This window comes from Podarcis filfolensis, assembly GCF_964270895.1.
Source record: "Podarcis filfolensis genome assembly, chromosome: 8".
Taxonomy (NCBI): domain Eukaryota; kingdom Metazoa; phylum Chordata; class Lepidosauria; order Squamata; family Lacertidae; genus Podarcis; species Podarcis filfolensis.
Genome location: NC_139611.1, coordinates 1,800,937 through 1,813,485, shown reverse-complemented (window position 1 = coordinate 1,813,485; position 12,549 = coordinate 1,800,937). Strand labels below are relative to the sequence as shown.

The 12,549-nt window shown below is 46.7% G+C and overlaps 1 protein-coding gene and 1 long non-coding RNA gene across 3 annotated transcripts in view; one reads left to right on the top strand and one right to left on the bottom strand.

Moving 5' to 3' along the window:
• Nucleotides 1-12,549, top strand: part of LOC310769970 — a 166,838-nt gene that overhangs the window by 68,854 nt on the left and 85,435 nt on the right. The window lies entirely within an intron of this gene.
• LOC310769834 (heparan sulfate glucosamine 3-O-sulfotransferase 1-like) lies at nucleotides 655-12,340 on the bottom strand. 2 transcript variants are annotated; one of them, XM_083629646.1, is made up of 3 exons: nucleotides 11,599-12,340; nucleotides 8,909-8,985; nucleotides 655-3,470 (listed from the first exon to the last, which is right to left on the bottom strand). In XM_083629646.1, exon 3 carries the CDS (start codon nucleotides 3,211-3,213, stop codon nucleotides 2,305-2,307), a length of 909 nt encoding a protein of 302 aa, XP_083485772.1. In that variant the 5' UTR covers nucleotides 3,214-3,470; nucleotides 8,909-8,985; nucleotides 11,599-12,340; the 3' UTR covers nucleotides 655-2,304. The 2 variants fall into 2 exon arrangements, with proteins under 2 accessions (XP_083485772.1, XP_083485773.1); XM_083629647.1 differs by lacking the exon at nucleotides 11,599-12,340 and having other exon boundaries at nucleotides 8,909-9,136.

Genomic DNA, 12,549 nt, shown 5'->3' with positions numbered 1-12,549 from the left:
TGAACGGTGTGATAATGGGAAAGGTGTGGTGATGTGTATAGTAGGAAGAAGCCAAAATGCATCTTTTCTGCCCTCAGCTGGGGAACTGCCCATGGGTTGGTTGCCTTGCGCTGAATTATGCTGTGTCCTTGAGCTAGCACAATCACTTGCTTCAGTGTCAATGCCTTGTTGTGCTATAATGTACAAAGTTTTCTGTAACACGGTGCTAAACCAGCAGCGCTGCCATGCTTTTATTAGCAACCTTGTCAGTGTGTGATTTGAGCCCTTTGTGTAGTAGCTCTTGGGCTGGCTGTGCATAAGAGTAAGGTTGGAGAACTAATAAACTACTGTAATGTTTTTAGCTCTTGTTAGGACTGCTTCATACAGTGCAATTTCAGGCAATATGGTGACAAATAATAATAACTGGAAGGTCTCCAATCCTATTCTCGTGTATTTGCTTGAGTGCCTTCCAGGTTCTTGGCATGCCTGAATCAGTTCTCAATCTGTATCCTGGGATTATTGTTTCAGATTGGGACAAACATTCACACTCACTCTGACATATATATATATATATATATATATATATATATATATACACATATACATATACATATATATATATATATATACACACATACACATACATACATACATACATACATACATGTTGTAACCTTTAAGCTAGGGCATTGTAGGAAATGAATGAGGCTCAATTATTCTCAGTTATATAGGACTCTGATTGTTTATCTATTCCTGTTAGTGATGTGCATGGCTTTCATGAATTTCTGTCCATTGTATCCTGTTCTTTTTTTAAACAATTGCCAAATTGCTGGATAAGGCAAATAATGGTTTAGGTGGGTGATACATAGGGCAAGGCTATCAATGGTTACTAGGCACCATGGCTGTGCTCTGTCTCCATAGCCAGAGATAGTAAAGCTTCTAAATCCCGGTTGCTGGAAACGACAGGAGGCGGGGAGTGTTCTTGTGCTTGTGTCCTGCTTGAAGATACCCTACAGACGTCTGGTTGGCCACTTAGAACAGGATGCTGGACTAGAGGGGCTATTGGCCTGATGCAGCAGGTTCTTACATTCTTCTGCAGTTGTTCATATGAATATTAGATTGGGAGTTTTGGTCATTAGTAATATGGATGGATGTTGGACAAACAAAGCCTAGTTTATTTTAGCATGCATGTGCCAACAAAAGAAGCCAATAAATTGGACCTGGTTTTATTTCAGTTGCCCCTTTGCTAGAAGCTGTGCCATAATAGAGTAAGCACAATGGTAGAGGAAAGAAAATAAAGTGGTGCAGCACACTTGGTACTGAAGGCTGTAACTGGGCCAGTTAGTTACGTGCAAGTGACATCCTTGGTACTCTTGGCCTACCCTAATCACCACTGTATATTTGACACTTCTCTACATTCCCTCATTGAGCATGCTCATTCTCTCTTGACAGATTATATCTTGTCAGTGAATGCATTTCTATTAGAAAGGACTTTTTCTAAGCAGATAGAGGAGGAAGGAAGACTTATGTATGTGAATCAATGAGAGGAGAGTGGATTGAAATGAAAATTGCCCTTTATTCTAGTTGATGGGCTGACTATAAGGACTTGATATATTTATAGTAGATTCAAGATATCCAAATGGGTATATCAGACTTATCTGTCCTGTATTCAGTTACACAAGTCAGATCTTACGGAGTACAGTACTGTACTTCAGGAACTCTTGTCTTTGGAACTGCTGCCCTATGTTGAACAGAAAAGGAATTACTTGGCTTTCAGGTGTTGGGCATTAAGTGGATGGAACAAAAGTTCCTGCAGCTGGTTGTGTTGTGTGGGAATATTGGAGAGGCAGTAAACGCTGAGAACAGATGGCTTTTCACCCTTTTTTCACACAATTGCTGGGAATAGACGCCAAACAAGATGTGGATTATATTTTGGACTGCAGTTCCCACTAGCCTCAGCCAGCATGGCTAGCGGTGAGGGATAATAGGAGTTGTAGTTCAAAGCATCTGGAGGGCACCAGCTTGGGGAAGGCTGGCCTAGAATATAGCATTTCCTGGGCACACAGCTGCAGAGGATATAGCTCCACTTGCTGTGAATTTTTTTTGTCAAAGCTCTCTTTCCAGTCTCCAGTGTGAAAGCTACTTCTGTTGTGCTGTTTTTCTCTAAACATGTGTACCACTGAGCAAAGCCCATATTGATAGAGCTCTTTTCCCAGCCCAGTCAAAAGAAGAGAGTACAGACCTCTACCACAAAAAACTTTTTCTAAACATCTGGAGGCCATTCTCTGACCCAACAGAGCACCCCTGTAAGCCCCAAAGCAGAACTTAGCACCAGTTGAACGTTCGACCCACCATGGCAAAGAAGTTCTCGTTGTGCTCACTGAAGTAGGTGCAGAGTTGCTCAAGCAGTACTTCATCAATGGTGGGATGAGGTCGTCCTTTGGATTGGTCTAGGCAGTGCTGATACCCCTTTGCTTGTAGGCAGTAGAAGCCCTTGGTCTGGTTGAAGTAAAAGTTGTCTGGGCCAAGGTAAGGCTCCAGTCCCAAGAAGTGCTCTACGTGGCGCATCTCTGAGAGAGGCTCCCGGATCAGGGTGCCTCCATCCACCACGTGAATCTGTGACCGGGGAAAGAACTCCAGCCACCGAGCCAAGTGTAAGGCATACAGGCTGCGCTGCATGGCTTTGTACCGGGTGTTAAGTTCCTGGCCCTGCCTCAAGAGAATGTGCTCTAGAGCTTGGTAGGGCTTGTGCCGTGCCTTGCGGTTGTGAAGGATTTGTGTGTAATCAGACACCAACCTTTCCACAGGGTCCCGTACAATCAGCAGGAGCTTCATTGAGTTGTCCATAGCATGGATCCTTTCCGGGGCTTTGAGAGACGAAAAATAGCCTGGTGTCTTTTCCACGGTGATTTGAGTGGTGTGTGAAATAGGCATCTGCTGACTGTACCAACCAAGTCCTTTGCGGTAATTCTCCTCCACATTGAAGAAATGCACCTCGGAATGGGCAGCTGCCACCTGGGGATGCAGACTCAGCATCTCCAGCAGGGCCCGTGTGCCTCCTTTCCGCACTCCAATAATTATGCTTTGGGGCAGGCGTTGCTTCCAATCTTCACTTGAGATCCGAGTGTTGTTTCTTTTCCATGGGGCTTTCCAACCCCAGGGGATCTTTGTTTCCTCCTCCGTGTTGATTCCACACATCTTCAGAAGCAGGAGCAGTAAGCAGGCTCTAGCCATCTCTAAGTCCGCTGAGGAAAATTGTGTGTTGTTTTTCCTATCTGAGCTATTCCATCTCCAGGCTTATTAACTGGGATTTCACTGCATGCAGGCAGTTGTGCTCTTACCTAGGCATCTTCTGTCTTCACAATGGCCTCTGCTTTTGTTCTAGTTCTGGATTCCGCTGCCAGGAGCTTCCTGCAATGTGGATCTCCAAAATCACTTCAACAAAAGGTGATTTGCTTACCAACAGCCTAGCTCAGGGAAGTTGCTGCCACCTGAGAAAATGAGAATATCATTGTGGGTGGCTCAAAAGGTGCTGAGCAAAGCAACAGGCCTTGTTTGGAAACTTGTATAATTTAAGCACACACACACATGTGAATGAATAAAATCCAGGTACCCATTAGCCACTTCTTCCTAAAATGGGTTTGTATCTAGTCCCTGGTAGGTACCATCTTTTTCTAATGGAAGAGGAGGGACACAGTTGGGCAGGTGGGACACAATATGGAAGGTTACAAATGTTAGTAAGGAGGGAGTAGCCAGCTGCGGTTTATTTAAATGCATTTAACCTACAAATAAGCCTGCTCCACCAGATTAAGGTTCCAGTGTTGCTTCCAGTGCCCCACTACTGGGGCTTGAAGGCAACACGGTCTTCTTCTGTTTCTATCCAGCATTCAGGGTTTGGCTGCCTCTGAAGATGGGAGTCCTAATTAGCAGTTGTGGCTCATAGCTGTTGATAGTGGCTTCTCGGTTAGGAACTTGCCTAATCCCCTAAAAGCCATCTAAGCTAGTGGCTATTCTACATCTTATGTCTACAAATTATGTGTTCAGTAAAATAAAATGCCATGCTGGTAGCAAGCATGAACTACCAGAAAGTTGGGGAGAATATCCTGTGCCCAGGTTTTTATTTATTTTTTCTTCCATTGAGATAGAGCCCAGATTTTGTGATTTACAGCTGGCCCCCCAAAATCATTGGCACACTGCAGCTGTCAGATATGCACAAAAGTCACAATCCAGAGAATCATGCACGTGGAAATTGGCACTGTGTGCAGAATTTGGCACACATTTCTTAGCATAATGGAGGGCGTTGCAAAACCAATGCATGCATCTACTGGGACAGCTGTATTTGCATGCTTATTTGTATCTTTATACAACCAGTACAGTAAGTCACACCAAATCACCCAAGTCTTGCACTTTTCATACCCTGTCATATGTTTGAATTGCAGCTGTGGTGCATTTATGGCACAGACTTGTTATGCTGGAATTGCCCACAGTTTTCTCTGTCTTCGGCACCCCTCAGTCAGATGAGTATACAGAGCACAGAGATGTGCACTTTTTGGGGTCTGGATGCAGAACACACACAGCAGTGCTGGCTAACTGGAGGAGAGTAAACTGCTGCTATGGCACACGTAATTAAGTATATACCAGAGAGCGGGATGCCTGAGAATTTCAATATTATTTTGAATGAAAAGAAAAGCAGGTCTTGTTTGTGTTTATCCATGAGAAGAAAAAGCAGATCTGAGTGTGTGCAGGCTCTGTCTGTAAAACGCTGTGTTTCTCTTGGGGTGGAGTGTCTCTTTTCTGCACAAGCACTTGTCCCTTATCACAGCCTTGGGTTTCTATGCCCAAAGCCCCATATCCTGTTAGATGACCTGCACCTCGGGGCTAAAATTCTGCAGTCTACAAATTAAACAATTTTGCACAATTTCTCTTATTTTGCATGTGCTGCATAGTAATGTAAAACAACCTGAACATGTTTACTTCTGATATGTTGTGAGGAAGGGAGGTAGCCTAAACCCTTGGAAATCTCGCAAGGGGCCTTTCTGGCTCCTGAACTTGGACTAGGCATTGTGCACGTTTCTCCCAGATCTTTGCTATGGCCAGGCCTAGAAACTAGAGTCACCATCCAAGCCAAAGTTTTAGCACCATTCAGGGTCATGCTGCTTGGAAGTCTGAGCTAAAAAACTTTTAAGTCAGAAGTGAGACATGGTTCGGGGTGGGGGGGTTCCCCTGGTGGGTTTTCTGCTTAAAATCTCCCCTGCCCTGCAAAAATAAAAAAAATAAAAATCACCATAGAATGAGGAAGTCTATAGGTGCCTATGACTTTTCCTTAAGCAGCTGGGGTGGGAGGGTGTGCGTGCTCATTACCACCATGAACTTTCCACCTTTTAGACAATTGCGCTCTGGTTTCATTCTTTAAAATAAATTTTAAATTCTGTCTTTGTGAAGGATGGCAGAATATGTAGTTAGTTAGTTGGCTGGGGAAACCCACCCAGATGGGTGGTGTATAAATATTATTATTATTTAGTTTAGTTAGACAATTAATGCATGCATACATGCCTGCTTCATATGACCATGGTTGATCTTTGACCATCCTCTTGATTTATATAGAGGAGTCATGCCTATAACTCAAAAGGTACTTATCTTGAGTTGGTTTAAATGCAAACAGATTTTCAGGATGCTGAATTCTGGGAGAGGGAGCTGCTGTTGCATGGAATTGTAGCTCGCAGGCACCCCTTGCTAGTTTCTAGGCAAAGGGGAATCTCTGCTGATCTCCACCAATCCTATTTATCTCCTTAGTTTTGAACCTTTGCTCGGTCTGAAGCTCTTTGGGTGACTGTCAGTCATATTCAGCCTTGTCTACCTCACAAGAGTGCTGGGAACATGGAGGAAGGGAAGGTCTTCTATTACACCATGACTACAAACACACACACATCCTAGGCTGGCGTGTACTGAGCTGATCGTGGAGATAATGGACCTGTCTTCTCCCCACCTCATAAGAATGTTTCAGCTCTCCTTCCTCCTAAATGAGACTCAGGAGGCTGGAGCTCAGGATTCTTGGTGTGTGCATCTGTCTAAATTCCTCTCTAGGGCCTGACGTGGCGTCACTTGGTGCCATACTGCTGCTCTAAACAGTTTGATGAACTCTGCTGGAAGACTCCAGGGGCAACTCCAGTTCCCTGCACATGTTTAGCTGAGCTCTGGCAAATTTCGCACTGCGGCTGCCAAGTGGCTGCTTCCTGGGGCTCTTGCAAGTGAAGGCAATATTACTGCCTGCTGCTAATCAACGGGTGCAAATGGCTGTGCTCATACACTGTGCTCATACAGTTCAATGCATGTAAACAGGTCTTTTGCAGGAGACCAGATCTGAATCCTACTCTGCTGCACTCAGCCCACACCCCATCTTTCCTGCCTGACATGGTTGCCTCACCTTGCTTAAAAGGAGAACTGTGGGTTTCTGCAATTTCCCTGCATTTCGACGGGGCTTGCCCAGAAGATCCTCTCCACGTGTCATCCCCACAAAGGCAATCTCTGTCTCTCGCTCTGCCATCCCCTAAAAGAATCAAGCAGCCTGAGGTGGCTGTCTTGCCTTTGCTTAATAAGCAGGGCTGCAGCCTGTAGTGGTAGACCATACACTTGGCATGCAAAATGCCCCAGATTCAACCCTGTCTTCAGATCACAGGATCTCCAAGAGTAGCATAGAGGGAGGAGGTCTTTGAGGTCTGCCACCAGTCAGGCAATTTTACTGTGTTGGAGAGACCAACAGGTCAACTTGCTGGAAACCTGCAGCAGGCATGAGGAACCTTTGGCCCTCCAATATGTTGTGGAACTCCAGTGGCCACACTTGGTGGGGCTGCTGGGAGTCGAAGTTCCTCAACATTTGGAGGGCGACAGGTTCCCCACACCCATTCTACAGTGTTACTTGCGTTGACTGGAAGAAGTTGCCAGGTTGTCAAGATGAGGCTGGCAATGGGCTTGGGACATTCTGCATGTGACAATGTGCTCAGCCATTGAGAGATGGCTTTCTCCACGCAGCAGGGATAGCGAAAATGTGGCCCTCTAATGTTGGTCTACAATTCCCCCATCTTCCCTAACCATTGGCCATGACTGACAGCAGCTGGAATCCAGCCCCACCTGGAGGGCAGCAGTTTCCTACTCTCTGCCCTATAGGAACATATGAAGTTGCCTTATGCTGTTAGACCATTAACACAGCTAGCTCAGTGCTGTCTTCGCTACACCAGCTGGAAGTGGCTCCCTTGGGCTTCAGACATGGAGTCTTTCCAAGCCCTCTCTGGAGATGCTGAGGACCTAAAGCACATGCTCTACCACCAAGCTACAGCTTTTGCCTGTATATTCATGTGGGCCCTTGTGGCTGCCAACTATGCGCTCTCACTACAGGGGCACACAAGCCAGTCCTGTTGGATGTCATGACCTGTTGCTGCTACTGCTACCTGCCCCTGCAGGTGGGCAGTAAGGTGGAGTGACTGATGACAATGGACACTGTTTGGAAGTTGTTTTCCTGGCACCTTGCTTTTCTGTAATGAGAAAGATCCCTCCAGTGGGGAATGATTTCCACTTCCTAAGACTTGCTAATGATAGAGTATGACATGTTTGGGGTCCCTGGGGCGGGCAGCTGGTGTACCAGGGGTTGCCAGGGCAACCAGAGCTGCAAAAAGGTGTAAGGGGACACCGAGAGGAAGGCAGGAGAGAAAAGGAGGGGAGTGTTTCTGAGGGAGATCTTTGCAGAAGAAGGAAGAGGGATTTGAAGGATGGCTGATGGACAGGGAGGGCAGCGCTTCCTAAACACCAGAAGGCCGGTGTGACATAACAGGCCACCAGGAAGAGGCAAGCCAGGTGTAAAGGAGGACAGGTGAGCATGCAGCATTTCTGCAGGCCTCAGCTCAGTGGCAGAGCATCTGCTCTGCACGCTGAGATCCCAGGTTCAATCCCCAGCAGGAAAGACCCTTGCCTGAAACCCTGGAGAGTCCCTGCCAGTCAGTGTAGACAATACTGAGCCACATGGCCTGGCTTGGGCATAAGGCAGATTCCCATGTTCCAGCTGTTTCCCCCCCTTGAACCTGCCAACATCTCTGGACTCATCTCCCAGTTTGATGGGATCCTGGGCAAAGGAGCTTCGGATCCCATCCCCCAACTCTGTCTGTAAGACATCTTTGGGCATATCTGGCAGCAGTGCTCTGAGCAAGAGGAGAGGCAGGCTGAATTTTAATTTCCCACCATACAATGTCAGACCACGGCAGGACATTGCTCCAATGGCAGGCTGTTCTCCCCCCCCCCCCCATAACGGGTCTCAGGAGCCCTGCTGGGCCCTGACAGTTGCCCTGAGGACTCCCTGGAAGCCAACTCTTCTCAGCAAACTTTAATGCTTTTGCACCTGGACACCCTAGAGTAAGAAACCTGCAATGTTGCTCCACATGTGGCTGGACCTCAACATCCGTCATGCTGGCTGGGACTCGGAACGAGTAGCCAACTTTGGCAGGCTCGCCTATGAGGAGCAGCACAAAGGACATAGAGGATGGTTCTTTACTGTGAAAGCAAGAGATCCCAACGCACCCGGAGAGAGCAGCAGCTCTTGCCTAGACCCCTGAGCAACACAAAAAGCAGCTCCACCTGCAAGGACCAGCCATCCTCTGTGCCCTTCAGCCCATTTCTGGTGATATGTAAGCTCCAGGACATCAGAAAAACTGCAGAGGAAGGAGCAAGCGGAATTTGCAGTGTTTGAGGGGGAAGTGGGATAGCTCTGTCAGTGGATCATGAGACTCTTAATCTCAGGGCCACGGGTTCAAGCCCCACATTGGGCAAAAAGATTCTTGCATTGTAGGGGGTTGGACTGGATGACCCTCGTGGTCCCGTCCAACTCTACAATTCTGTGATTCAATGGGGAAGATACGGTGTTAAATGTTTATACCGACTGTACCTCTGCTGGCAGTGATGGGTGAGCCCAAGGTTGCTGATTCTATGTGCAGCATCAGAATACAGCAGAGGCATCAGTTCCTAAAAATAGAGACAGGAGGAAAAGGTTAAAACAAAAAGGTTCAGTCAAGCCATGCAATTTTGCAATTCAGATTTTTTAAGAAATGCACTTTTTGAGAATCTAATTAGCATGTGGGTAAGTTATTAGGAGTTGGCTAATTTGGCTGCCAGTCCATTCCCAAATGAGCTCTTGCTACAGCTTTATCATCAGTACCTGATAGATGGCTTTCATTTAGTTTCCAGAATGCATATAAGCCTGAGCAACCAGGGAGGGGAATTGGATTACAATGCTTAATGTTTTTCTATATTATCTCTTGCAAAAATTCAGTAAAGTTTAAGTTACAGAAACACAGACATAATGCTGGGCAAAAATTCAAAGCACTGCCAAAATACCAACTGTGCCAGAAAGGAGGCATTAGTTTTAGATGTTGTCAAAAAGAGAACTTGAAAGTTAAATTAAAGTTTCCTGTGATTGTGGCGCATGTCAGGTAGCACCAGCCATTTAGGGGTTGCCATCCCCCCCCCTTCTCTTTGCTCCATTGCCTTTAACAGCAGCTTTATCTGTACAAGTTTGCAGGTGATCATATTTATCCCCATGGTGATAAAAGCATTACCAGTTTATTACAGCAGATCAAGCTGCTGGTGACAGATAAGTTCAGCTAAATCGACAAAGGGTCTTGGGGCACTTTACCGATGACAGTCCAATTTCTGCCTTGGGCCGGCCCTGAAACCTTGACCTGAAGATCCCAAGTGAGTTGTGGACTGCAAGTTCGGCCCGAGGTTCCTTCCTCAGGCAATACAGCATTTTATCTGAGACACTGAACCAGCAACAGCTCAGTGTTTTCCCTGCTTAAAAGGGAAAATTGGAGAAGAGCCTTTGATACCACAATTTCCCTGCATTTATTATAGGGTGGAGCAGTAGGTCATTGTGTCTGGCTGTTAACCAAACGGTTGGTGGTTCGAGCCCACCCAGGAATGGCTGTGGGCAAGATTAGTACCCTAGGATGCAGCTCATCAGGCCCTGGAGATTTGAGTTTTTAAATGAATTCAATCCTGGCATGAGTTGATGGCAGTTGTAGTCCAAAACATCTGGAGAGGACCAGGTTGGTGAAGGCTGTCATTATCATAACCACTACCATTGCTATCAAGCAAGCTAGTACATCAGGTGGAATATGAGCCAGAAGCCCTGTTGGAAGGTTTGTGACCCAAGTAACTAGGCACACAGGAGAAGACCCAATGTGGTGTAGTGGTTCGACTAGGACCTGGGAAACCCTGGTTCAAATCCCCACTCAACCATGACGTTCAGTGGGTGACCTTGGGCCAATCGCTGTCTCTTACCCTAGCCTACCCTACAGGGATGTTTTGATAAAAAGAGTGGAGGAAGAACCATATACTGCCCATGCCCCTATGCGCTCCTTGGACAAAAGATAGGATATCAATGCAGGAATAAATAAATAAGGGGGCAGAGGTCTGAGGTCTGTTGCGAAGGGGCAAGGTGTGTGTACATTTTGTAAATAAGGGAAAACATCAGTGCAAAGTGGGGGGGATGACAATAAGCCAAGAGACAAGGAGGAGCAAGGGAATGGAGGATGCAATTTCCCATTTGTGGAGGCAAAATAGAGGAACACAAGAAGTTGCCTTATACTGAGTTAGACCCTTGGTTCATCCAGCTGAGTGCTGGCTGCTCTGGCTGGCCTTGGCTCACCAGGATTTCAGGCAGAAGTCTCTCCCAGCCCCACCTGAAGATGCCATTGGGCATTGAACCTGAGGCCATGCAAGAGAAGGAAGAGGTTTGGAAGTGAAAAGAAGTTGGCATGGATTATGAGAAGTGCTAAGCTGCATTTCTGCAGGAGTATCACACCCTCTCCGCAATGCCAAACACAGAGGAACACAGAAGACATCAAGTGTTCCTCTCCCAGGTGTTGTTTTGCCCTCAGAAGTATAATAATTGGATTTCCGTCCAAGAGACCAAGCAGTGCTCTGAGACCACTGTGCTAAGAACCCCAAGTCTACACCCCAAAATGCTAATGGCCCACATCAGCATCTAAGACTTGTTTAGGAGAGGGGACAGAGCATAGGCAGCAATGCCAGATAATTACAAAATAAATCAACTCCAAACCCACACCAAAGCAAGATCTTTATTAGGACCAACTAAAATGCCTTGAAATAATGAGCACACTTTTGCGTTCTCCCACTCTCTTAATCAAGGATATTAAAGCTGGGGTAGTGTACAGGGTACCCCAAGTTTGCAATTCATAACAATTTTGAACTACAATGCAAGAAGAAAGGTTTTGCAGACATAACTGGATTTTGCCTCTCAGGGAGGATTAGCCCCCTTTGAAAGATGCATCCAGGTCAGTGGGACCAAAAATGATGGTAATGCCCTCTCTCATTTTCAATAATATAAAAACTAGTATTTATTCATTTTTTTCTCCTAATTGAAACACACAGAGACCCCTTGGGAGGGAAAAAAATAAACAGCAAAATTATGTTTTTTATACAGTATTAGCAAAACTGGAGATCAGTGTGCATTAGCTAAAACTCAAGAGAAGCCAATTTGGCAGCATTGCCCACCAGGTCTTCCCCTGCACAGGCTGGTCTATCGCCTCCATCTCCCCATAATCAAATTCTTACCTGTCCAGTTCCAAGCAAAGGGCTCCAGAGGGAGCAGCGGTCTCCATCAGCCTCTGCGCTCAGGCTGTCTCTGCCTCCCTCTAGCTCCTCTGCCCAGGGACAAGCCTCTTTGTACTGTGTCTCTTGCCCGCCCACAAGCACATGGTGCTCTCTCTGAGCAGAAATCCTGTCCTGCCCTCTTTCCTTGGAGAGGGAGAGAAAGAGAGAGCATTGCAGTCTTCAGGGGACCGTGTTAGAGAGAATAACAAGCAATGCAATGGTCTGTGCAGCTGAGGAGAGGTTGATGTTCTGCTTGCGGCAGAAAGATGAAAGATGGAGGGAGTCAGGGAGCTGGATAGGCCAACCGTGAGCCTGTCAAAATCCCTGGCACAGTCTGGTGCCTGTGGGGCCCAGCTAAGCCCCTCCAGGGGAATTGGGGAGGGGGGGTTAAGCCCCATGCCACCCTTAAGTGTACAGCTATGCTGAGGGAGTTTGGCTCCTGAAGAGCTTCAAAACAAGGAACTAAACGGAAGCACCTCAGAAACTGACCTGCATCTCAGAACATTTTTTAAATTGTATTGTGTCACCTCTACAGAGCCTTGACTCCTCATACATGAACCACTAGAGGATCAACCTGGCCCCACCGTTTGGCCAGAGAAGCAGCAGCTGCAAGGAGCTTCCTTCCCTCCATCCCTGCCAGGACAAAAAGGGGCTTCAGTCTGCACTTGCTCTGGGACTGCGGGGCAGAAGCCAAGCACACTCAGTCACCCTCCACTGCCTTCTCCCACTGCTTACAAGACTATTCAGTGACACCCTCGATGGAGGGGCAATTCCCCCTCCCCAATCAAACTTTTTGCAATAAGGAAAATGATGGGGTAGGCCAGGGAAACATGCTTCGAGGCAAACCCATCAGAACAAATGCTCAGTTTAAATCACCGGCGTCATCTAAACTCGCTGCAAACTTTGTGCAAA